The 26,962-nt window shown below is 41.6% G+C and overlaps 3 protein-coding genes and 1 long non-coding RNA gene across 4 annotated transcripts; 2 read left to right on the forward strand and 2 right to left on the reverse strand.

Moving 5' to 3' along the window:
* Nucleotides 1-295: 295 nt before the first annotated feature.
* Nucleotides 296-1,875, reverse strand: pin4 (protein (peptidylprolyl cis/trans isomerase) NIMA-interacting, 4 (parvulin)). The gene is made up of 4 exons (XM_057042654.1): nucleotides 1,717-1,875; nucleotides 1,432-1,505; nucleotides 1,095-1,214; nucleotides 296-908 (listed from the first exon to the last, which is right to left on the reverse strand). Exons 1-4 carry the CDS (start codon nucleotides 1,751-1,753, stop codon nucleotides 750-752), a joined length of 390 nt encoding a protein of 129 aa, XP_056898634.1. The 5' UTR covers nucleotides 1,754-1,875; the 3' UTR covers nucleotides 296-749.
* Nucleotides 1,876-2,344: 469 nt separating this feature from the next.
* nek12 (NIMA-related kinase 12) lies at nucleotides 2,345-4,973 on the forward strand. Its single transcript, XM_057043049.1, has 2 exons — nucleotides 2,345-3,592; nucleotides 3,900-4,973. The coding sequence occupies exons 1-2, from the start codon at nucleotides 2,581-2,583 to the stop codon at nucleotides 4,106-4,108; spliced, it is 1,221 nt and encodes a 406-aa protein (XP_056899029.1). The 5' UTR covers nucleotides 2,345-2,580; the 3' UTR covers nucleotides 4,109-4,973.
* Nucleotides 4,974-10,266: 5,293 nt separating this feature from the next.
* LOC130531665 (D(1) dopamine receptor-like) lies at nucleotides 10,267-13,274 on the forward strand. Its single transcript, XM_057043757.1, has 2 exons — nucleotides 10,267-10,698; nucleotides 10,949-13,274. Exon 2 carries the CDS (start codon nucleotides 11,211-11,213, stop codon nucleotides 12,327-12,329), a length of 1,119 nt encoding a protein of 372 aa, XP_056899737.1. The 5' UTR covers nucleotides 10,267-10,698; nucleotides 10,949-11,210; the 3' UTR covers nucleotides 12,330-13,274.
* A 12,207-nt stretch (nucleotides 13,275-25,481) lies between these two features.
* On the reverse strand, nucleotides 25,482-26,491 carry LOC130531301 (uncharacterized). The gene is made up of 3 exons (XR_008952065.1): nucleotides 26,236-26,491; nucleotides 26,000-26,052; nucleotides 25,482-25,831 (listed from the first exon to the last, which is right to left on the reverse strand). It is a non-coding gene; the product is annotated as an uncharacterized LOC130531301 (long non-coding RNA).
* Nucleotides 26,492-26,962: the final 471 nt, after the last annotated feature.

Genomic DNA, 26,962 nt, shown 5'->3' on the forward strand with positions numbered 1-26,962 from the left:
ACAACTTGTAAATCTCCCCCCTATTCTTGAATGGGAGTTGTTTCACAATCCTCTCGAGGTTGCAGTTGCTTGTGCACCTTTTTCTACCGCATTTTCCCTTCCAGTCACCCTTTCACGATGGTACTTGGATCCAGCACTGTGAGAGCAGCCAGCTTTTTTAGCAATGTCCTATTGTGTTTAATCCTCTTTGTTCAGATGTTCAGATGTTGATGATTGTCTTCTGGAAAACTGTGGAGTCAGTAGTCTTTTCCCCTGATCACGTCACCTCCTGTATATTTCACATATTTGAACAAAATTGTTTATTGTGAAATTTCTTTTCCAGTGACAGCAATATGTAAAATACAATACAATGAATTATCTGCATGTAAAGTTTAAACTTGCCAAATACTCCCTCCAGGTGGATTATTTAGTCTACATTTAAATTAGTGAATGTCGCAACTGTACACATCATTTAAGTTCATTGAGTTACCTTTTCACAATTGGTTAAGTAGAAGCCTATTATGATAGGGTCCAGTGCATCTTAATGGATACAGAGCTTTCCACATCACCAAAGCATTTTCCACCAAAATAAACATTTAAAGATTTGTTTTTCACCTAGTAATATCTATAAAGATACATATTGTTATTGTGAATTTGACCATAATAATTATGCAGTGGCTTAGTTTTAACCAGTGCCAAAGGGCCAAAAATCATTTATTTTTCTTGATGTGTAAAACATCACTTTCATCATATATCACACACAGACACAATTATTTTTTCCCCTCTACCATAATGATGTGGTACCCAAACTTTGTCTTGACGGGAGGGTCTGTGTAGACGGGTTTATCCATGGAACTGGTAGGCAGGGCAAATGCTGCATCCTGGAAAGGTCCAACCATCGAACCACGTGTCATCCACCCCAGATCACCCTGTTACACACAATAGTAATAAAGAAGTTGCATAAATGCAGTACAAGTGTTGCAAACCATGACACGAAAAGGGAAACTTGACATGAAAAGGAAAACTTTATTGTCATTCTATAAGATTGTATAATTGAATTTCAAGGCCAGATGGGGTCAATAGAGTCAACTTAAAAAAACTAGAAAAATTCTTACTCCTTGTCTTGCTTTATCTTCACTGTACTGCGATGCAACTTCACTGAAACGAACTCCTGCTTTTAGTTTTTCCATCGCCTCCATGCATTTTCCATGTTTTTCACAAAGGATATGCCGAACCTGATAAAAAGACAGTAAATGCACGGTTAGGTTTCGATGACTGGGAAAATTAAGGGAGATGACAGTCTTTGTACACATAGTGACATATGGAGCAGACGCGTGTGTTTACAGCTTTACACACTTTTACAGCATTGTGTCATTTGTGGCCAATAACTAGAAATTGAGCTGAGCTCCAAACAATGACTTCTGAGATTGAACTACATGTATGACATGTTACCTTCACAGCAGTGCCTCCTTTGGGAGCTTTTTCCTTCTTGTCAGCTTCTGCACTTGCAGAAGCAGCTCCTCCTCCTGTGTAACAATTTATAATTTAAAAATAAAAACGATTTTACATGATTAAAAGTGAAGACTCCACCACCATTAACGCTATAACGAGATTATTAGGTGTTATTTTAAACCTTTTTTTATCGGAGTACATCTTCATCTGCTAGTAAATGTGTTTTACTTAAAGCAAACATTCCACTAGACACAGCTAAGAGCAGAATGGCAAACAAACACTGACCTTTGCCACCTTTACCACCCTTTCCTTTAGGTGGCATTTTAGATTAATGTTTAGTAGAATTCACGAAATAATGAAAACAAAAACAAAACCGCACCAACAATTGTTAACGTGCTCATAAACCTGCGCATGCGCCTTCCACGATATCTTGTTTTAGGGTCGGTGGCAACAATGTGACGTTTACTTACCGCCACCTGCTGTTCTGGAGGGTAAAGCGACATTTCCTTAAAAATTGTTTTAAGCCAGGGTAGCAAAAAATTACATCCAAACTACAAACGACCTTTATAACTGAAATATCAATATTTATTTTATATTATATTATGTTATTTTCACATAACAAAATGTTATGTTATTTTACAGATAAAAAGTATTTTACACGAGACTTACACTCAGTGATCTGTGATAATATGCAGAAATATCCTCCCAAAATACGTGTTTCCTAAACTGATAACAAAGTTTATTGCACTGGGTGCAGTGATGCCATATTTTGGTCTTAATATTCTTTTATACTTGAACTAATAACTACGGTGGCCGAGAGGTTCAAAACACTTTTACAAAGCTGGAAACAAATTTACATTTTAGAATTTTTTTTAACAAATCAACATTTGCGAATGTTGCATTTATACAAAAATGTGTCACTGTGGTGGATTTTTTTTCATTTTTCTCACTTTTGGGTCTGACATTGTCACGCCCCCGACAGGTTGTAATGTCTCCCGGCGCTAATCGCGCCATGCTCGCAAGCGTGGTGGTTGCCCCGGCAACAAGAATGTACACAAACTGAGTTGACATCGGTGTTGCTGCAGTCTTTTGACATTGTTTTTTGTTTGTTTGTTTGTTTTTTAATATTTCTGACTGTAGTTCCACAACATGGAGAAGTACGAGCTTGTTTCGTGTGTGGGACGCGGAGGAGCAGGAGATGTGCTGCTCATGAGGCATCTGCAGCTCCGCACCCTGCACGCAGTGAAGATGGTGAAAGTCGCTGACGCACAGGCCGCAAAGAAATCCAAGGAGGAGCTCCTGCAGGAGGCTGAAATCATCAGGAGGCTGCAGCACCCCCATATAGTAACATGCAGTGAGGCCTTTGTGGGTATGGGATGTGTTCACATTGTGATGGACTATTGTCATGGTGGGACTCTGGATGACAGGGTCAAAGAGAGGAAGCCAGGGCAGTTTTTCACTGAAGACACCATCATGAGGTGGTTTGTGCAGGTCACCATGGCTGTAGATTATATACATTCAGCTAAAATACTACACAGAGACATTAAAACATCAAATGTCCTGCTGACAAAGGAAGGTACAGTTAAGTTAGGTGACTTCGGGATATCCAAATTGATGACTAACACATTTGATATGGCATCCACTTGTATTGGGACTCCCCATTACCTCAGCCCTGAGCTTTGTCAGGACGTCCCATACAGCTCCAAGTCTGATATCTGGGCTCTCGGTTGTCTTCTGTATGAGATTTGTGCCCTCAGTCCTCCGTTTTCATCCACAAACCTGCTGAGTTTGTTCTACAAGATCACCAGAGGAGAGTACGAGGCTGTGCCACACGTGTTCTCTGACAGCATCGCGACTCTGATCCACAAAATGCTGTGCCTGGACCCAGAGAACAGGCCCAGCGCAGGCTGCGTACTCAACAGTGCATATGTGCAGAACTACGCGGGATCCCTCAGACTGACAGAGATGGAGTCCAGCACAGGCGAGAATTCTGAGGAGAGCTGTGACACTGATGCCAGGACGAGGAACCCACATCTGTGTGAGGTCACGTCAGGACAGGAAACAGACCTGGAGAACAGTTCCAGCAGTTTGGAGGAGGAGGATGCTGTAGAATCAGACCACAATGAGTATCCTGATGACTTCAGTGGAGATGAGGAACATGGTGAACATCTATCTATCTATCTATCTGTCTGTCTGTCTGTCTGTCTGTCTGTCTGTCTGTCTGTCTGTCTGTCTGTCTGTCTGTCTGTCTATCTGCCTGCCTGCCTGTCTGCCTGCCTGTCTGTCTGTCTAAATGTTAAATTTAATCAAGTATTAAAACCAAATTGCATTAAACTTAATTTAAGCATTATTTTAAAAAAGATGTAATTCATCGCAAAGTATTTTTGGCTTCAAAAGTCATAAAAACGTATGTGTCTGATATGGTAGCTCTGTGGTAGATCTCTAAGCTGATTCTTTATCTTTTACAGATGTTTTGGCTGAGTCAGATGAAGCTAAGTGTGACTACCCAGATGACTTTGAGGAGGAAGAGGAGGAGGAACCACCCTCGGTTCACAGCACATCTGCCGACAGTCGGAATAAAATGGTTTTGGAATTTAAGATCTGCGAGGCTGAAGGATTGAGCATCGTCCTGATGTCAGAGAAGGAGATTTGCAACAAACAGTCCGCAGAGCAATAAGAAGAGGATGATATCTGTCATCAACCATGACCCATCCAGTCTGAAAGTCCTGCTCAAGGGGTAGTACCTCAACTCAGTGGTACCTGGTGTTAAAACCAGCAAGAAGGTCTGGAGTTCAAATCTGCGTCCGTGTGGGAGTTTTTCTCACACACACAGCCCAGAGACATACTTTTAAGCCTGTCAACTGAGAAAGACATTAGAAGAGACCGAATGTTGATATTCTCCAGGGTTTTTTTTTTTTTTTACACAGTGATAGCCTAACCCAACATTTTAAGATTTAGTTTTTAATTTCAGAATTAATTTTATTTAGTTTTTAATTTCAGAGGTTTTCCTTCTTTAAAAACACACACATGTGGCCCCTGCTTCCTGTCAGGTTATTTAAATACTGCAGTGTGTTAAACTCTTCAAAGACTGCACTGGACAATCAAAATAGCATTGTGTATATTATATTAGTAAAGTTGGGCCTGCAAGGCTCAGGTAGCCTAAAGACAGCTGTAAAAAGGGGTTGGCTCCATTAACCCTAACCCCTGAAATTGAATGGTGTAGTCCTCCTGAAGTGCTATTTTAAATATAAATAATAGAAAAAAATGCAAGAATAAGCCTATGCATCATTCACTTTGACAAAATTATTCTTTCAGTTTGATGTTAGCTTAATACATATGTGATTTTAGGAATAGCTTTGATTTTCTTTCCTTTTTTTCTCTATTTACACATTTATCCCATCCTCCATTTTACTGAATAACTACACACAAGTGTTTGTCTTTAACAGAAATGGAAGCATATATTTCTGACGCTACGCTCTTATATCTGCATGGACTGTCTGGTGCTGCACTTATTATTTTATACATAACTTGACGTTCAAGCAGATGCAGAGTTCTCTCTTGATGTTGATTTTCACTTCCTTTTATAGGTACGCACGCAAAGATCTTCCACCGTTCTTTAATAATTTGTTGGGTCCTCCGTACCAGGAATAGGGTTTTTCTTTCCATTAGCTGTGCTCTTACAGTTTTTGGAGTTTCTTTCTTTAACCTATGATTATAGATAGGCCAAGGTCAGGGTTCAATGTTCTCTGAGGGAAAATACAAGAATCACATTTTATCCTCACACGATCTTTCACAGGTTCCACCCCAAGCGCTCCCGGACTCACTCAACACAGACTTAGACACATGCATGCATGCACACACACACACAACACACACACACACACACACACACACACACACACACACACAAAAAAATCAAAACCTTTTGAGCGACTTAAAGAGACAAACTTTTAACACATCCACAATCCGTGTCTATTCGAGGGTGGGGGGTTATATCTTGTTATTATCGGATCGCTTTTACTTTATCTTTCAATTGTACAGATTACCACTCTGTGTGTTAATGAATGAGAATCGCCAAGGGTCGGTTCATCGTGGAAACTGTTTCAAGCCAATAATGCGCACAAAACTTTCACACCTCCTTTGCACATATCTGACGGATTTAGTTCCGTGATGATAAAGGCCGCAACCACTACGCCACAGGCAATAACCCATGAGTCACTGGATCTCAACAAATGATGACACAAAGATAAGTTTACAAGAAATGTATTCAAATCAAACTTCAAATAAAAATTCTGTTTGCATAGATTTGCATAGATATAGATCGTGTATTTCGATGCAGCAGTATTCGAATGCATGCACAGATGTCCGTGCATTTGTAAGTGTTTGTGTTTGTGTGTGTACTTGCATGTGTGGGTGTCACTTATTCATACTTAGAGCCTTCACTCAACCTGTCAGGCTAAAGAGTATTATTATATTTCAGGGTGAGGTCAAAGGTTAATATATTGTATATATTGTTAGTTAATATTGGAGCCACAAATATGTTACTCTGTATTTCCATGGAGACCTCTCTGGAAGCTAAATTTGCTGGCACCATTCGATGACAATGAAAACAAATGCAAAATTGGTTTAATTTTGATTTAAAAAAAATTGTAAATATAATGACCCACAGAGGGTTTCTTCAGCTGCTGCCATGACAGGAACGTCCTAATGCAGCTCCTAGGAGCTATTGCCATGGTGACTGTGTAGACAAGGCCCTCACTCATGTCCCAAATAAGCCAGCAAATTCTTCTCAAGATCAGTTTAAATCTCTGACATATAAAATATTTACATACTGTAGGTCTTGTGGTTTTATGGGTCATGGTCGGTGAAACCAATAACAAAGAATCCTTCAGGTCATGCTGGGGTTTCCCACTGCTCTATCTCCACTGAGTCAAAGTTCTAAAACTATCTGAGATGGAGGAACCAATTGAAAAAAATCAAATCCCCCCACCTAAATATTTACACGTTAATATAAATACATATACCTCCACCTATCAATGGAGGAAGGATGATAAAAATAAATCCTCCTTTACACATTAGATGGCACCCGCTCATCTCTTAGATGACAAGTCTGTGAGTCATGAGCAGAATTTTGACCTAGAAGTTGAGGTCCAGTGATGCTGATCCCCCAGCTACTACTATCCCTTTGATCAACCACAATATATGTTACTCGCCTCTGTGTATGCAACACTGGGCATCGGCCTCAAGTTTACCATGTCTGGAACCTGTAGGGCTTTAAGCATCCTGCCCGGACTCAAATTTTGAATAAAATACTTAAAATCCATTCAAGTCAACGACCCATCCTGATCCCTCAGCCAAATCCACGCAGCCCTCTCTCCGTAAGCGCCTTGATTCTCTAACTGGAATCATGTTCTGCCTCAACCAGCAACCCTTTAGTTGATTCTTACTCTTGAGTATTATCTTCGGTGACCCATTTAAGTGGCATATCTGCGTGTTGTGTTAAAGAGGCCTTTTATAGGAACCAGGGCTGTTTGGTATTAACTGGGGTATGTAGGAGTGTAGGAAGAACTGAGAAAAATAAAAATACTTTTTGATGTTGGGGTGACCAAATGCCTCCGATGCATTCAGGTATTCTCTGTAAACCTGCATATTCTGATTATGTAACCTGCCCTGGATGTAGAGTCTGCTTCTGCATATGTACATCTGTCACACTATCACAACCTCGAGGACACATCCGGAGCAAAATTCACTCTGAATTCATCTATCAAGATTGAAACTATCGTGAAAATATTTTGACTGAAGTAATAATGCAACAGCAATAGGCCACTGGTGCACTTGTGACTTTAAGTAGATAAAGAAAAAAGAGAGAAACAACATTTCACAAGTAGGGTCTTGTTATCATGCCTAAACGGTCTTCTAACAGAATGCTGCTGAACAAGACTGGGCATTCCCTGTCCAGGTAGAGATCATGGAAATGGGTTTCTTCAAGAGTGCAATTTCAAATATAGTAAAATGAGTAATAAGAAACCAGTGGTCTGGGTGTGAAGTTGAAAAAGGACTTCCTTTTCCTCTGTTGCATATAAAAGGGCAGATGAACTTTCAAGTCAAATAAAGAGAAGAGTGCAAGAGAGAGAGAGAGAGAGCTATCTGACTGCAGTATGAAGAGCGTAATATCCCTTGTTGTCATCTTGCACCTCTGCTACAGCTGCTACAGCATGCAGAGAATCCATGTATCATCTCTGAAAGCAGAGATGATACATGGATTGACGCGTCTCAATGACAAACTCAAGTCGGACAACTATCCAAACACTGTAAGTATGATTGTTGGTGTTATCGTGTCATCTTAATTGGAACACTTGTTTCACATTTAAGGAATTCAGGCAAGATTTCATTTTTCATATCTTCTTTTAAAGAATTTTTTCCTCCTTTACAGACCACCAGAGTATACATGCCATCAAAATACATGTCTGAAAATCCGGTAAGTTTATGGCTGTTTTTGTTCTGCTGAATAGGCAAATGATTTATCATTAACCTAAATATTTAATCAACAACATAATAAGTAACTAATCATGAAATGCCCAGTTTCACCATTAAGATTAGGAGAAGACAGCCTTAACACTTAGATGGAAGCTCAAGATAAAATGCATGTACAAATAACTGACCTCTGCTAATATCAAAACAGATCATTCTTAAAAAAATGTATTTATAAGGCCGATTACAAACAATATGATAAAATCCGTATTATATTACAGGCATCTTAAAATAATGTGATAGCGGCATTTTAGTGAGAGAATATAAAAACAAACATATGTAGCAGTTGATTTCAAGCAGCAGTAGATGTGGAACTCTCAGAAGATGATCACATGGATGGTCACAACGACGTTCATCTCCTCCAACACTAACAACATACATGGCACTAAAGATAGTTTGGGATTGGATGTAGAGGACATTGCTAACCAAACTTTTGCTCCTTGGCAGGACTTGTGCGCGGGCTTATTCATCGCAGACCTCAGAGTCATCCTCTGCAACCTTCCCGAGAGGTACAACGACAGCGTCACGATGTTACTGGCCAACCTGAACGCTGCGAAACCGTTTCCAGTGGTGAGTTAACGAATCTCTGGATTGCCACGGTGTGGCTGGATACCTCCTGCTGAACATTATTTCTTTGTTCCTCTCAGAACACCACGGAATGCAAGATGGCAAACAAGACCTCAAGAAACCTGCCAATTGAAAATTACAAAAACTTCATCAGGAAACTCAACATCCAAATGGCGGCTAATCCTTCGGTTTCCCCCGTCAGTTGTTAACTGATGGGATAAATGTGAACATAGACTAGAATTGTTTCACCTGAAATAATAATGTATGATTAACATATTTAAAACAAGTACCGGTAATCATTTATTAGTATATATTTTTTAATTTATTTCTGAATATATTTATTTATGAGCAACAGTTAGTTGTTTGTATTCCAATGGGATTTATTCAGATGACTGGATTATCAGTACAAAGTATTTTTTTACAAAATGACACATTTTCTATGACTTTGGAATATTGTGCTGCTGATTTAAAATAAATCAAGTTTTTTTGTAAATCTCTCCATTTCCTCTTTCTATTTTTTCTTTATTTTATTAGAATTACACAAACACACGTCCTTGTACGTATATATATCCCTGAGCTAAATCTAATTCTAAAACCACGTGTCTTAACCCTCAAATGGTCCTTTAAACTAGCAAGTGCAAGAACACACACACACACACACACACACACACACACACACACACACACACACACAAACAAAAGACTGGATGGATGGGCCCTCTAATCTTTTTTAGCCAGTTGTTATTCACTAATCTCACACACTGGATTGGTTGTAAAATGTTTGAGGTACACAGAAACTTCATACTCCACTAAAATAACTCAACTGATGAAAAAAAGTCATGATCTGAAAGCTTTAATCAGCCCTGCAAGGTAGCAACCGGTTTCAAATACAGCCCCAAATCACAAGCGGAACAGTTTAACATTCCTGTTCAGTGGTTTCATGTCAGTTTTGTTTTCTGCGGGGACAACGGAACCATTTCAAGGTGATGCATTCCAAAGTGCTATCAGAGATTCCGTAAAGATAAATGCTTCCATCACTTGCATGATGAGTCATGGTCGTACGGGGATTTTTCGGATCAAGTTAGAACGTCTGACCCTAGAATCCAGACAAAAATAACTAAGTAACAGTAAAAAGACAGGACAGCTCCGATGTGACACAATATCTTTACCTTCAGTGCCTGGGGATCAACAATGATGTCATTGTGGGCATTGTTGTAACTTTCTAGGTTTTGAACCTTTTAAGAGTAAATCACCCTCTTATCCGTTCCTTCCATCAGAATTTCTGAGAGCTAGTCAGCATATCTGCATGCAAATCGCATGGCGGATCTCACACTTAGAGGTACGAATGAGTGCAAAACCACACACATAAAAACACACAGAGAAGAAATGAAGAGTGCTTTTGTCGAGGATGGACGATTCTGACTGCTGCAATAAGAAATACTATGCTGCAATAAAATGCTGCAATAAAAAATACTGCTGCAATTTAGAAATACTAAATATCTATTGCACATCATGGTGATATGAGTTACAGTGGCAGCAGTTCATACTTAGTACTCTGCAGGACAATCCTCTTCTTGGACATCCAACTGATGCAACATTCCGCTTTCTCCGTTAGGGGGCCTCAGAGACACGCTGCCTTTTGCAGACTTGGTCTTAGTCCTGTTCCAGTTTCATAACTTCTACTTTGATTCCATTGACCTACACCACTGAAAAAAATTGGAACAGATAAAATAAAAAGGGATAGCATGGGGTCACTTTTAATTTTTCCAAAAATAAAATGCCATTCATGACTGCACAGGCTGTTCACGGCGATGCTGCAGGGTTGAGGCTGCAAAGAGGAAAATGGGCGCACAGTCACATCATGTTCCCATTCGTGCTTCACTTTTTCTTGAATGGGACAACGTCAGCGCGCCGGAGCGCACGAAATCTGTGTTTCGACGCACACCGAGGCTGCGGGAGGACGCCGGGAGAGCGGCGACGGCTGAGTGATAGGACATTCCTGTGGATTTGCCTTTTTTTGTTTTTGTTTTTGCAAAACCTGTAATAGATCAGTGGTGGAAACATTTGCTATTTGGTTTTTATGCCGCTTTTGAACCAGGTTTAAAAGCTGCAGATTTCCGCAAGCAATTAAAATATAAAAATGAAGCCGCTGCTCGCCGCTTTACTGAGGTGAGTGAAATTATTGAAATTAGACGTCTTTTATATATATATGTATATATATTGATGTGTGGAGGAAGGTTAGGTCCCTAATAATTTTTTTATTTTTTAATTCACGCATGCACGCAGACTTATTGACCTGACATGCAGGGGGGGAATCATACACTTTTCAAAAATGTATGAATAAATCAACTGGAACACAGATTAAATCATTTTACATGTGCAAAAAAACGAGAACTTATAGTATTCCTCTAACCCACAGGGTTGATGATGACTCCATTTCTAAAAGTGCGACACCTGCCAAAGTGGGAATTCTGAAAATCTCCCCGGTCACAGCTGTATCCTCACTGCAGCCCAAATGATGCCAAGACTACTCTGTGAAGCCAGGAGGCAAATATCTGCCAGAAGGGCTGCTTTGCCAGAAATGGTAAAGGTCGCATCATTTGTCATGTTGCATTTTTCAAGGCTGGAGCCACAGAGCCTCCAAGATTCTCACCTCTGAAATGTAGGGTTCTACTAAAAAAATGGATCTCATGAACTTCACAACTGTCATCGACAGCGGGTATTTGGACGAGGTTCCTTCGAGCCGCGTGCTGACCGGCTGCTTCCTCTCACTGCTCATCCTCACCACCCTGCTGGGGAACACTCTGGTTTGTGCCGCCGTCACCAAATTCCGACATCTACGCTCCAAGGTTACCAACTTTTTTGTGATCTCGCTGGCTGTGTCAGACCTCTTGGTTGCCATCTTGGTCATGCCCTGGAAAGCGGTCACCGAGATCGCTGGATTTTGGCCGTTCGGCTCATTCTGTGACACCTGGGTGGCTTTTGATATAATGTGCTCCACGGCATCCATTTTAAACCTGTGTGTTATAAGTGTGGATCGCTACTGGGCCATCTCCAGTCCCTTCCGTTATGAGAGGAAAATGACACCCCGAGTGGCTTACGTGATGATCAGTGTGGCGTGGACGCTTTCTGTACTTATTTCCTTCATTCCAGTGCAACTCAATTGGCACAAAGCCCAAACTAAAGCCTACATCCCTCTTACCGGCTCCTCAGTGTCTACACCTTTCAACGCTACATCTTTCCATGGCTCAGAAAACTGTGACTCGAGTCTGAACAGGACATATGCCATCTCCACCTCCCTCATAAGCTTCTATATCCCCGTGGTCATCATGGTGGCCACATACACCCAGATCTATCGCATCGCCCACCGACAGATCAGGAGGATCTCCGCACTGGAACGGGCGGCGGAAAGTGCCAAGAACAGACATGACAGCATGGGCGGAGGCTCCAGCATCGCAGAGTCAGAGAGCTCTTTCAAAATGACATTCAAAAGGGAGACCAAAGTACTGAAGACGCTGTCGGTGATCATGGGGGTGTTTGTGTGCTGCTGGCTCCCGTTCTTCATCCTTAACTGCATGGTACCCTTCTGCGAGCACTCGGGGGGAGGGGAAGCTTTCCCCTGCATCAGCCCCACCACGTTTGACGTGTTTGTTTGGTTCGGTTGGGCTAATTCCTCCCTCAACCCCATCATCTACGCCTTCAATGCAGATTTTCGTAAGGCCTTTTCCATCCTGCTGGGCTGCCACAGACTATATCCAGGAGGCCACAACATGGAGACAGTCAGTCTAAACAAGAAATGACTCATGACTCTCACAGCACTGACTCACCCTTAATATTAAGAGTCCAAGTGTTCCTGTGCAGGCCAGCTTGATCAACTTCAAGCTAGGGCGCTGCCCTCGGTGCTGACTGAAGGATACAGTGACCTCCATGTGCGTGTGGCCTGTGTGTGCGCAGACTGTCAGGGGGACCTTGTTGCACTTGCAGTTGTTACAGCAATGGAGGAATCTCCTAAAAGAGCAAAGAGGATATGAGGTTTTGAGATAAGCCCTCTCCGCCCCTGTGCCAGGGAGCTGGGAGCGGAACAGCACTGACACGCCCGTGGGACAGATCCCATGACTGGGCAGCATGAATTCCTAATGCTGTCAGACACTGTTCTCTTGAATAGCGTCACACACAAACACTGTCAAGCCATTTCTCCTCCACAGCATTGCTGGATTGGTAACCACTTCTCCTGTCCCTGTTAATGGAATTGACACAGCAACTTAAATTCTCTTTTCAGTTTGTGACAGCGCAATGCTAAATTTCACTTTCTGTGTGTTGTGTTTTTAACAAACAGCCTATTTTAAGGTAAAAATCACCACCAAAAATTGCCACTTTTGCAAATTGCAAATCTTTTACTGCCAATATGAAATCCTGGAGTGCAAAACGTTTATTTTTTTTATTTTATTTAAGCAAATGTCTGTTATCTTCAAAATGTATGATTAGCCCATTCCAGTCACTGCCAAATGGGATAAATATTTCTGTATTTTGCAGGATTTTAGCATTTTCAAAAGTTCAAATATATTACCGTTGTGTGTTGTGCCCAAATGTTCAGACAAATTGTCCTTCAGTGCTTCAGTTAAACTCTTCGTGCCAATAAATTTTCTTTGCATTGAAATGACACAGTCTAACATATTTATAAATGAATGTAAGCAGAATAATGAAGATCTAAAGGCATTAAATTAATATATTTAAGAATCTCTCTACTGCATAGTAATGATTCAATGATTTCTCACTGAAACATAGAGGGGAAAGTTACTTTTTGCTTTCCTTTTGCTTTCCTTTCCTATGTCCACTGAAGGAGGATGCAGGGAACCAGGATGTGGTTTTACATGTCATATCAGGTAAAAAAATGAATAAGTTAAATAAATAAAAAAAAAAAAGAAGTGCTCGCAGTGGACAGAATCAGGTTAGCTGTGATTGTGTTCACTCTAGGGGCTGAGAAACAACACCGGGCTGGCAGTCGCCTCATATCAACTGAACAAAGAACTAGATTAAAGATGTAAAATATTAACAGAAGGACACAGCGACAGTGACCTGGTGTAGTGCACTGCATGATTATTTCATGTGTCACTCCATAATTTAGCTACATGCCAACATTTGACCTTTTCATGTTTGTGGGGGGGAGTTAAGATCCTGATCAGTCAGGGTGTATATGTACGCATGTAGTCCTAATAATGATCATTTAAAAAAAAGTATAAATGATGCATAGGTGGCTGAATAGTTGGAAACATATGTTGAGCCTCATCTCTAAATCTCTGCCACATCTCTGATGATATTATAGTGTCATCATCAGAAACAGAAAGGCCCAACCTGGCCTGTAAATATCCTGGAATAATGAGATAAAGCAACCACTTTGTTGTCCCCACCCTTTTAATTCATTCTACTAAAGTCCTTATTGCCCTCTAAATAAAAGAGGTGTGATAGTGAGAGCCAACACAAGAGATGGAGTGGACTTTATTCTGCGAAAAAGCCTGATTCTGGGCTAAACCTTCCTTTGATTAAAAAAAGAAAAAAAATATTTTTGGTTTAGGTAAGTGAAGCATCTGAGATTTACTTGCACACCACCCCGTCAACACACACACACACACACACAAACACAAACACACTCACACACACACACACACACCACACACACACACACACACACAACACACACACACACACACAACACACACACACACACACACACACACACACACAAACACGCACACAGCCTTCTTGCCACCTCAGCCATCACTCTGAATGATGTCAGTCAAATTAATTGCTGTTCCCTTCCATTGGCACGCTTGAGGAGATTTCACAGAGGCAAGGACAGTCCGCCGCTCAGAGGGGGGAGGAAAAAAAAGATTTAAAGGAGAACTTGTAGCCTGTGAAGCTACAAGTTACAATGTCAACCATGAGCACAAAGCAAGGACAGTTAACGCACATTTAATATATTTTGCTTGGCTCTAGATTGTGAGAGGGACATCTCATTACTGACAACAGAAGGTTTAGTGAGACATTGACAGTCTTATGTAAGTATCACGCAAAAGGACGGCTGCTGAGAAAATTTTACGTAAGCTCACTATGTTTCCTTTCAAAGTACCATATTTCAGTATTTTCTCTGGCAGCATGTTGACAAGTCAAAACCGGGAACCACCTGGTTGTGTGAAGTTGGACTTTGTGATGCATTCATTGCCACTGCCACCCTGCATCCATCATCTGATGAGTACTCGGGGAGTGAAAATGCAATTAAACATGTGCAATAATCGAGTATTACTTTCTATTAAATATGCATTATACACAACTGGCAGCTTCATCATAATTGCGGTTGAATCTAGTGCATTTTTAATACCCTCGTGCAGCACCAAGATAAGCATAATAGAGGCTGTGCACGCTGGTGAAAGCCCATCAGTGCGGCTGCATGCTGACAGATGTGAATGCACACTGCATGCTGACAAATGCTCCCTGGCTGTCCCTGTCTGCTCCTCTTAGTGACGTAAACACAATGTTATACCTTATACTCTTTTCAAAGTGATGGAGGGAAGAATTTAACATGACTTCTGCTTTCAGAAAACTTCGTTTCGTTCACGACTGAAGAGCAATCTAAGCGCGGTAATGCTCTTGAAAACAAATGTGAAAACAGTTCTGACCAATGGACTACTCACAGTCAAAAATAGTTACACAAGCCTCTACCAGGGATTGCCCTGCACATGTTCTGACCTTTGGTGGTTGTCCTTTGTGCGAAGCGCCCCGTCACTCATGCTCTTCATTACTATTTCTTATCACACTCTTCCATTTCCTTCCTGCGCTCTCACTCTGTTTACTGCTTGTGCCGCAGGCCGCTGGCAGTGCCTCGTTGCCATTCGTCACTCCAGCTGGCACCAGTGATGAGGACAAGACCCTCTGACCCCACCACTGGGAGAAGAGCAAGGAAATGAGTGGAAAGGGAAAATCACATAATGCTATTAAGAGATGAGGGGAAAAAGCACATAGATTCAACAACGAGCCACATCAAGCTTCTTCAAAACAGCATCTCTATATCTGGATGGGCTGCCAAATATGTCGAAAGTTTACATCGCATAATACAAACAATGTTTGTTGTCTTGTTCTGTTTATCTAAATCTCCTTTGCTTTCACAACGTTGCTTGACGTATACATCTTGTCTCATCTTCATCTGTACTCCGGGTCATAAGGGCAACAATTTCCAACTGGGGGGGATTTCCAGATGTTCCCATGCCAGATGGGAGATGTAATTCCTCCAGCATATCCAGGGTCTAATCCAGGCTCTCTTGGTCGAATGTGCCAGAAACACCTCCCCAGGAAGACGTCCTAAAGGCATCCTGACCAGACACCTGAACCACAATTTGCAATTGTAATTTGATCTTCTCCCTGACATATGAACTCCTGACTTTTTCTCTAAGGCTAAGCCCAGAAACGCATTTGGATGGTTATATTTTCCCACATGTAAGGGCCCAAATACAGATTTATCCACAGATTTTGTTTATTTCTTCCTCCTGGGCAAGCGTAATGGTTTTGGCAAGGCCAGTTGTTATTTGGAGGACCGTGTCGTAGGCTCAGTCTCTGAAGACAACGGCCTCAGACTGATTGTTACCCTGGCAGCGTCGCACTCAGGTGTAAACCATCCCCGGTGTCAGCTGAAGGCTTCAACTCACTGTTGATAGAGGACAATAGGATTACCTCATGTGCAAAAAAAAATAGGGATGGAACCCTAAGGTCATCAAACATGACACCATCTGCCACTAATTCAGTCTGTGTGAGAAAGAAGCAATGAACAGAACTGCTGATGAAGGGCAAAGGTGGAGGAGTCCAAACTGAACTGGGAATGGGTCTCAGTGCTGGAAATACAAACCAATATACTGTTCTGACAAAACAGAGGCTATACAGGTCAAAACAATGGATCATCATTTTCCCAGAATGGCCCATTGAGGAACACAGTAGTAAGCACTTTTTAGGTCCACAAAGCACAAAACTATAAGGCTGTTCAAGATAGCTGCCTGACAGAATTCTACAAATGAACCACGCTTGAGTGAATCTGACAGAATCCTCAGGGGCCACTATTTCAATTCCAGCGACTCTTGTCAAATCTGCTGCAGCCAATAACAAACAAACAAATAATCCCACATTTGGAAGCAAGCGTGGTTCTAAATTATCCAGTTGAGTGACCAGTTAGGAGAATATAAAGTGGTTGTAATACAAATATTTTCATAGGACAGAGTGAGCCATTTCGACCTCGGTCACCTTAAAACCCTCGCCGCATAACAATTTTATTTAAAAAACAAACATAAAGCTGAAATTAACTGTAATAGCAATACAGAAAACTGACACAGCTGCAGCATCACACTATGTCGTGACGTGAGCTCTACTGGAGTTCCACAACTAGAGATTCTTTGCTAAATTCTGACAGATCTAATCCTCCATAGAATTGATGGAGTGATCTTCTTAGATGCTTATATGAGCCTGTCGCTAATGGGACAGCGCAGGGACATTAGGTCAAGTTAGTGACAGCGAATCAAAGTAGGACAATGGGTAGTAATCAAGCTGCAGAAGCTTGCTCCGTCCGAGTGCAGTTGGTTTTATTAATGTTGTCCACACTTGCACTGTGCCAACGTGCATCTTAATGAGTGAGCCTAGACAGGAGAGCAGATGCGTCCTATCTCTTTAAGAGCTGGATGCTGGCAGCAAGAGCTGACAGAGACATGGCCACAGAGTGATTACTGACAAGTAAGCAGAGAAAGTGTGACACAGTTGGCCCTTCTGCCAGAGTTTCAGAGAGGTGATGGCTGCTGTCTGCCTGGAATGGAGTTTGGTAACAGGGCAGAACATGAGAGAACAACAAGCCAAGCCAGTGCTACGCTTCACGCTTCAATACCAACGTAGATTGTGAGGCCATAGACATTGAGAATTTCACTCTAATCACATGGGTCCACATTTATTTGCTTGTTTTCTGGTAGCCGCCTCCTGATTTTGTGCTGGTTTGGGATGAAAATACATCTGTGCTGCTTCATCTGCAAACGCTTACATTCAATTTTCACTTTTTCTGATTATAAAAATTGATTCAATTCGGAGGATGCACAAAACAGAAACCTTAAACGGGAAATATAAAAACCCGCCATGCTGGATTTCTGCTGTTTGCATTTGCAAAGGGGATTAACAGAGCAGCGGAGGAGCACAGAGGACCTCTCAACAACAGACATGGTACTCGAGTGAAGGTCTATTGACAAGCTGAACAAACATCCCCAGCAGAGAGACAGAAAGAGCAGGAAAGAGAGGAGAGGAGAGAATGATAAGGACAGCAGGATTAAATAAAAAGCGTGGGGTGGGGGGGGGGGGATTATGAGTCTGGGAAGAAAAAGATCAGCCTGTGACAACACCCATGAGGCAAGAGTCAGAGTGCAGCAAAAGTGCTTCACAGACTGAAAAATATACACTCTGGTGCCAATGAGAGAAATCACCTGGTTAATGGCGGTTCAAATGAATTTACTCTTAAGCTTTTGAAGACGAGCTATCAGAGGTCAAAATGTTGTCGTACGTCTGCCACTTCTGCGTTAAGTCTTTCACACGTGTTGCTGCCATAGGGCCACGAGCAAGAGTTCATCCAAGCCAGTATATAAACACCGACTCAGACCCAGCATGAAGATCTGCATCATAACATATAGGCAGCCAATTTCACCCAAATCCTGGAACATTTCGGGCTACTCTTGCATCTGTGCAGAAAGTCATGATACACAAGCATTGGTGATATGCAGGGGAGCAATTGGAAAAGAAAAAAATATGAAGAAACTTTAAATCTTGACTTTTTTTGCAGCTACGTGTGTATGTGCATTTCAGCTGTAGTGGATAGGACAACTGCTCCTATTTTAGGAGGATCCTCTCATGCGGGAGCAGAAGCTTTGTGTACCCTCTTCAGACAGGACACACAAATACGGTCACACATGTAAAAGACAAAGCTAGAACATGATGTCAACAGAGGGTTGGGCTTAGGGAAGCTCAGCGATCTCTCTGATGCAACATTGTGACCAAGAGATTACTCCTGTTTTTAACTATCACAGAGAGAAAACGAAAAGCCAAATCTCGTGTCCTCTGTGAAGTCTGAGGTAGGTCAGAGTGATTTCATCATCTTTGGCCCCACCAGTAGTCCAATACAGCCTTCGGCAGCATGAAGCAGATCAAAGCTGGTCATGCAGTGACACAACAAGTCCGTTTCCTTGCTGCTCGTTCGGAAACAGGTCAAAGATCGGGGTCAATCGGAGAACAGTCTCCCTGCGACCAGCAGGATTAAGTAGCTGGAGGACAGGATGCTACAAGGTTTGAATCCAGTTTGCTTTTCTCATTACATCACCCTCGTCCCTCGTCCCACGTCTGACTCCTCTGGTTCACCACGAGGACTATATAGGAAAGCTCATTCTGCAGCTTGATTGCAAAGACAGATGTTCTCCTTCACTGTGCATTAATCACAGACATAGAATTACAGTGGTTGAGAGAGCCCACTGTCCCCTGAAGCACAAATCAAATGCAAATGGACATAAGAGAACTTCATCATCAGTAACCCAGAAAGCTTTAGGTTTGCCTGGCAGTTTCTTTCATACATTCATATTCTCTGTCTGTTTCCTTTCATCATAATGCTGGTAGGGTCCAATCAAACACTCTTGAGCAAATGTACCGCTGATGCATGTGACACGTAAATGTATTTGTTTATTATTTACTGGCCATGTGAAGCTTTTACAACAGTTATGAATGAATTTGATGCTGCTGTTCTGTCTCTGTGGTTATTTAAGTTGCTCTGTGCTAATCTCGGGACACAGGAAGCATAATTGATCTATTAACCCTCTGCTAATCCTTGCAAGCAACATGTAGTGTATGGATCAGGATTGATTAACCAGGATAGCATGTCTATATCCCCATATAATTTGACACAGGAAATAAACCAGATGTGGCCATGATGATGATGTTAAGGCTGCTATTGTGTGCATCATTGCTTCAAGTTAGCATGCAGAATATCCTATTTTACCCCACTGAACTAAACTGTAAAAGCAGAATTTTAATTGTAAACGATAAACTTCAACAATCCACAGGAGAGTTGTTCAGATATAACTGAGTTGGGTCGATTGATAAAAGCAACAACAGTGTGAAGGGTTAAAATCCATGGCGGGGGGGGGGGGGGGGGGGGGGGGGGGAGTGGAGTCTGCAGGAAGTGGAGATGAATGCTTTTTCAGAGGACTATGTTAATCTTCTTTAATTGTTCCATCTGCAAGTCTGCTCCCCTGCTTTGATCACCTTCTGTATATCAATCATTGAATCATTGAGCTTGATGGTGAAGGCGTATGTGCGTGCGTGCGTGTGTGCGTGTGCGTGTCTATTGACTTTAGTCACAGACATTGCGGGCTGGAAACTGCACATCTTGACATTTCAAATGTAGCACACAAAATTGTACATTTCCAATAGAGGTAAAAAAAAAAAAAAGCTTAATGCAGCCTACGAATTTAAACACAGTTCCATATTTATCTGTTAATAGATCACCAGAAAGTCTGGCTGGGCTCCGGCTGCTTTATCAGTGGATATTTTGGCCTATAGTCCAAGGTAAAGAAAATGACAGGGTGCCCAGCGTTCTCAGTAATAATTCTGTTGTTCAGTGGGGCCAAAACAAGCTTTCCTGACAAAATGATTGAGGCAGCCAATATGATTGTTTTACTTTTTTTAAATGCATTTTCTTTAGAGTGGTTTTCCACAAATGAGTCAGACTTCTCCTGATTAGTTAAGCTTTGACTGTATATACAACGGAAACAAGATGAAAGGTATGTTATATGGAACAAAGTGCTTCTTGCAGGGTCATGGAAAAACAGGCCGCATATGTGACATTTCATTAAGAAATCCCCCAGTTCTCATGCTTCTTATGTACCAAACAAGGGTGCATTTCCTGACCTCCTACTGCCACATGCTGCGTTCATGCACATTTGGCTCAAACTGCAAATTTTGACCACAGTGACCACAGTGACCACACCAATATGTTGTTTTTTTGTTGTCTATCTCGTTTTAAAATAGAAAAACACCATCTGTGCGTATTTGTGGGACTTCTCCTTCCGGTTGAGGTGAGATCTGTGCATCAGCTGCTCAAAGCAAATGCTCTCTGGTGTGTCTTTATGTTGAATGGCTCATATTGTTCGGCTGACCTGATTCAGAGGAGGGTCTCCTCAAAACCAGTCTGACGAACAAAAGACAGAAAGTGCTGGAGGTGACATTTCTCAGAGCACAGATGAGTCTGCTCCTCTGTGGGTGCACAAGAGATCAGATTCACCTACTGACAAACCTGTTTACGGCCCACCTAACTTTGAAACATCTTTGCATTCACTGTCAGCCCTCTCATTTAACAGCAGCGTAATAGCAACATAACATTGAGTATGACACAAAGAAAGAAAATGAATTTTAGTTGCGCAGCAAAGATGGAGGACAGAGCCTGGATTGTCTGTGGAAACACACCTGCTGCTCAGCTTTGAAGCACAGATGAAAGGATGGCCAATAATCATAGCACAGAACAAAGCAAACGTCAGGGTTTTACTCAGGACTGTGCACAGTGCCCTCCGCCCACCTTTTATTTGGCATATCTCACATTTCGGCCACCCCTGTGAAAAGCAATCCTGGGCCAGTGAGGAATTCCTAAAAAATATAGATTTTATTTCTGCAGTGGGTAATTATGCATGTTTTAAAAACACATATACATTTCACAGAGATCCAGAGTTGTGTGAAGGTTTGAATATACTAAAAAACTATATTTCTCAGTCTAATCTGATCTATTTTATTAAAGACATGTTGATGCTATTTTGACTCTCGTGACATCTCAACTCCACACAATGGGAGGAGATATGTGAGGAGACCACATGTACCTCAGCAGAGATGATCTCTCACTACCTGCACTGTTGTGAGCAGCAAGAGATGGGAAGCTGCGACATCTAGTGGAATTAATAAGAAACTGCAGCTAAGAGCCAAAATGTGTGGGCGGATCATGCAGCAGGATCAGCTCTGTAGGGATGCGCTGGATTTAGTCCACACTCATACTTCCCATTAACTGCACCGCCTTTAAACGAAGTTATAAAGATAGTTTATTGTTGGCATTTTAAAGAAAAAGTGTTGTGTATAAAAATGACTAAGCACTGATATTTCAAAAATCCAATCTGATTATTCTGCCGCCGGATGGCAACGCGTCCTTTTGCAGTGTCAGAAAAGTAAAGGACCGAAACCACTAAGTGTATGGAACTCCACTGCCAAGACCCTAATAATTTTTAGCAGAGCCATTGAGTCTTTACAGCTAATAGATCAGGAAAATTGTCCTGGCAAATGCATAGAGGACATGCAGAGCTGAACGGACTCTAAATTCATACTCTGACCAGCTCGTATTGCTGGAGAATTGCATTATCATCAGCTGCACTTAAGGGCTTCTGCAGGACAAGGACAGATTTTGCCCTCTGTCTGTTAGACTGGGGAAAAGCTCTGATTTTTATACTAGGAACTCCTCTGGACTCTGTCTGACCTGAAGCTCTGCTGGTCTGTCTGTGGGACCCAGATTATGTCCATCATCATGTAAATGAAGAACATTTCTATAAAAACATTTTCCCACTGAGATATGATTTCTACTCCATCGCTTGTCACCTTAAAGCACAAGAACTTTGCATCAGCTCTCCAGTATTTTGCTAAAGTCTTTTCCTCCCCTGGTGTTTCATGCTTAAAACACATGGACATTTACGTTATTGGGCAGCTAAAATCCACCAATGACCTCATTATCAGGCTAATGCGGAGTTAATGAATGGAAGGAAATGGACTGTGAAATATGTACTAATGGTTCTAATGTCCACTCCTGTCCCTGTGTCCAAAAACAGACTTGTTGGGCACACACTGAGAGGCTGATAGTAGCGCAAGGTGAATGGTAATTTGCAGGATTATACAATGTTACTGTGTTTCATCGGCACTTGTTTCTGTTTTATCCAATCTGCGGTCGCATACTGGAGCTCTGTGCTTGATGCATTTAAGTATTCAAGTTCCTCTTTGCCCTCAGAGCGATATGTTTTAGTCAATACTGGAGAATAATCAGATCGAGAATGGAACATTTGGCATACTTTCATAAATCTAGAGAGGCAAAAGGTTATGTAATGACATCAAGAGTGAAACCTCTTTGCAATGCTCTGTCAGAATGTAAGAGATGTGTGTGTGAGGCATGAAATAAACCAACTATAAATAAATAAATATTGAGTTATGTAATACAAGTCGGTCTCAGCCACAGCAACATCTGATGGAGGAAATTATATTGACGTGTAATCATTAGCTGAGATTATGATGATGGTAAAGATAATTAGAAATCATCATTGTGACTTAACTTAAAGGCTTAAAGCTTAAACGGACGGGGGACAGCAAAGAAAGGTGGCAGGCGGCCGACCTGCAGATAAACAGCAAGTGGAGAACCAAAAGCAGAGAAACTTGGGTTGAACAAGGCTTATTCTGTATTCTGCAAGCCCCAAATTACATGGGATACTTTTTTCTTCTTATTTTCTTCCTGAGGTGTGTCTCTGATCATTTCCAATCTATTGGTTTTACACTCATACCAGCAACAGTTCTGAATACGAGCGCACAGAGACACTTTTCTGTGAAATGGCCTCTAACAACTCGACTGGTAAGTCAATCATGAAAATTAGCTGTAAAGAACATGGATATTAAAAGTGACATGAAGACATGAGGAGTGGGGCGCTCTGTGTCATATTGACTTAGATGTGGTGTTCACTCATCCAGGAAAACATGCTCGGCATCATCCTGTACATTGCGTCCTCTCTCTCTGGCTATTTATTAGAGTGGATCATCACAATGACCCTCACTGAGACCAACCCGCCGATACCTGCAACAGCATCCATGCTCCTGTCTCGAACCTCGGAGCCTCCAGGAGCAGAATCACCAAAGCCACTCAAAAAGTAGAACAAACTGGAGACACCCACAGTGTCAAAGCAAAGGCTCAGAGCATCCGCGAGCCACCTGAGGAGACACAATAGAGGAACCAGATGGGAACAGACCTGAGCTGTGTGATCTGTGTGGAATCCCCCCCATTCCTCAAGTTCATTAGTAAGGAGCACCATAGCACCAGCTCACTCTCCTGTAAACACATGCAAACCAATTACGGGGCCTCCCAATTATTCCAGCATGCTCCCTACATACTGGGAGGCCAGGAGGGTAAGGACCTTTCTAAAGAGACCAGCCAGGGCAACAGTTGGGTTGTTTGTTAAGAGGTTATTATGAACGTTCATTACGCGGCTAAGAAATGGAGATATTTGACCTTCACTGACAGTGATGGTGGTCAGAGGTAGTTAGATGTTTAAGTGTTTCATTCAAGTGTCTATATATACTGTATAAATAGACACATGATACACACACATACACACACACTCCAGCTATCTTGCTGTGATCAACATCTAATAATCGTCCCCAACAACAATTAGTTCTCCTCCCTTCCGACTGATGTCACCAGCGATTGGTTCTGCTGGCAAAGGCGAGCGGCGTACACCAACTCAAGCATTAACATCATCTTTATTAACATGCACCTCCGGATAAGTCAGCCTTAATTACTCACTGCAGGCCAAAACAAGATAAGATTTAATTGTAAAGATAAATATAAAATGATTTTGATTGGAAGGTTTGAGTCTGCAGTGCGCCGCGGGCGTCCAGATGTGTTCTCTCAGGAGTGAAGGTCGTCTGCATTCGTCTATTGACACTTTCAAGCGGGATGAGGACACGTGGGGCTAATCCACAGCCGTTTACACCAGTCTGAATCCTAATTCAGGGAGGATTATCTAATTTCAACATCTATTTTTCAGTATGGTCCCTTTAAATAAGACCCGAAGATTCCCACTTATGCGTGATCACAGCAAATAACCGGAGGGAACATGAGTCACCACAGCTGGGAGATCAGTATACAGCAGTGACTGACGTTTATCTACAGGGACGAAACAAAAAACCCACATCTCTATAGTGAAATATGAAATAAAGTCATTATCTGTCTGAAGCTGATGCCATTCAATGGTGGTGTTCCACACAAAAAAACAATGTGTTGCCCTTTGCAAGGATAAAGGGGTATGCATAATAATTATTTCTGATGTGTAAGTTATTGGAGGGTATTAGACATACTATTACTCTCAGATTTTGACCTGATAACCTCACACTGATCTTTCTAGTCGGCTGTGCTGAAGGTCCCGTTGTGATAATTCTCCTGCAGACCATGGATCTTCTTTTTGCTACTCATAAATCACCTTATAATGACAATTGCAACTCATTCTTGCAGCATATTCCAGCATATCAACTTGGAAGATTGATTTTGGACACTTTCATTGACCAGTGTTTATATCTGTTACGTTTAAAGTACAAATGTAGAACTATCTTCCAACCTCATGGTTTATCTTAAATATTTTTAACCCATAGTTCTTTAATTGACATTATTATTAGTCCCACGAGATAGTTTGAAATGCTGAAATTGCGACATGCTTCAAGCTCAAACACTGTTATGTGTAAACAAATAAAAATATAATCCTAATAATCACATATTCAGAAGCAGAGTAGCAGTAACTTGTTGCTGGGAAAACTGAGTTAAACCTAGAATGTTGCAAACAACACTTCCCTGAACTCAAGCGACAACTGTGAATAATAATGTCACGCTGGTGTGAACGAAAAGTAACACGTTAGAACAATTCTTTGAGGAGGTAGCGCCCCCTGGTGGGGTGTTATTTTAATATCATTGTATTAATTAAATGCTGCACTCTAATAGTTTAATGTAGTATAAAGATGTAACTGAAAAAACCTGTAAGAGTTTATGCAACAGCCTTCATTATTAAATTAGCAGACATGATGTAAAAAAGGGGGTTTAAAGTTGAATAAATAGATAATTAGTGTTTGGAAGATAGCCATTTTTTAATTAAACACATCAACTGAACATTGAAAGGCTTCTTTGTAAGACAAACATCCTTTTTATGCTTCTTGGTCTGAAACCTATTACCAACCAAACCATCCCATTGCACCTTGTTGCTTTTTCAATCTTCCACACTGAATGAACCAAACATTTACACCAATAATGCATTTTGACCCTGATAATCACGGGTGAAGAAACTAAAGGTCGGTGACCTGCGGCCGTTCCAGTTCAACATCATTGGGTCTGGTTGAGCTCAACCAGTCGCTGTCTAATAAGCTGGTTCTCTTGCAGTACCTTGGAGATTGTCCTTAGAACTTCAAGTTTGACCTTTTTCATAAGGAAGATACAGAAAAAAAAGCTTGGTGTGGATTCATGACTGAGCACAAAATGAGCCTGACTTTCCAGGTTTCGTGTGCAACAGCCCAATGCATTCTTACTGCTCATAAAGGGACTCCTCATGTTGACACACCTTATTACATTTTTCAGATGACCCACCTTTTCCTTGTCATTTAGTCTCTGACCAGTAGATCCAGTTTCAGGCCCTGAACCTGTCAAAAATATGAACGTGAATATGCAGCCTCTGCTTGAGGCCTTCACTTAGACTTGCTTCCCCAGGTATCTAATTTTAATGTGCGTAGCAAAAGTAATTAAATATTAATCAACATCAATGCAAACTAGTCTGGGTCACCCTTCAGAGCAAAGTGGCTAATGCTAACTAGCATTTCACCCACTCGCAGGTGGAGCCGCTTCTTCTCTGCAAACACTTGTGTCTGCGACAGGCTCATTCAGCCATTTCATCGAGGTTCTTTCCTCCGTGTTTTTTCCTTTACGGAATTTCGGTAGCTTGACTTTTAAAAGGCCGACGCTGTCCCGCTTCATACGGGGCCTGAACCTGCGAATCTGGGTGGGGGAACCATTCGGCGGCGTAGTTCGTTCCGGCTGTGAAATGCCACTTTGACTGCAGCTCAATTGTGAGCGAAATACGGAAACATACTTGGTTCTGATAGGCATATTCCCTTTCTGTGTAGATCAATTCAAATGTATAAAAAAGAATCCGGCAGAAAAGACACTTTTCTACATTGGCCAGCGTTTTAAGGCGATAACACTGTTGACCAGCAGGCGGCGTTGCTGTGCGGATAATGGGAAGTCCAAAATTCACTAAAACGTGGTTTTTAAAAATATCCCCTTATTTCTGCAATACATGGCAATATTACGACTACAAATCTTACTTCTAATTATTTTTTTTTATTTTTTTTGGGGGGGGGGGGGGGGTTAACCTAAAAATGGGGTTTTATGTATGTAGCTCTCTGGAGGAGCTGAAATAAGCTCGTCTATAAATAACTGACCTGATTCTACTTGAACCACCCAGATGTGAGAAAGTGCTGCTTCACATCAGCAGCAGCAAAGGTTGCACCAGCAAACATCTAGAAACACCAATGTTTAAATCACTAACAGTCA

Source organism: Takifugu flavidus, chromosome 9 (assembly GCF_003711565.1).
Source record: "Takifugu flavidus isolate HTHZ2018 chromosome 9, ASM371156v2, whole genome shotgun sequence".
Classification (NCBI taxonomy): domain Eukaryota; kingdom Metazoa; phylum Chordata; class Actinopteri; order Tetraodontiformes; family Tetraodontidae; genus Takifugu; species Takifugu flavidus.

Coding starts and splice junctions, on each gene's coding strand:
- pin4 (XM_057042654.1), bottom strand. CDS start 1,753: ATGCCACCTAAAGGAAAGGGTGGTAAAGGTGGCAAAG. Junction 1,215..1,431: donor AAGGAGGCACTGCTGTGAAG/GTAACATGTCAT, acceptor TCTTTTTATCAG/GTTCGGCATATCCTTTGTGA. Junction 909..1,094: donor AAGATAAAGCAAGACAAGGA/GTAAGAATTTTT, acceptor TGTGTGTAACAG/GGTGATCTGGGGTGGATGAC.
- nek12 (XM_057043049.1), top strand. CDS start 2,581: ATGGAGAAGTACGAGCTTGTTTCGTGTGTGGGACGCGGAGGAGCAGGA. Junction 3,593..3,899: donor CAGTGGAGATGAGGAACATG/GTGAACATCTAT, acceptor TATCTTTTACAG/ATGTTTTGGCTGAGTCAGAT.
- LOC130531665 (XM_057043757.1), top strand. CDS start 11,211: ATGGATCTCATGAACTTCACAACTGTCATCGACAGCGGGTATTTGGAC.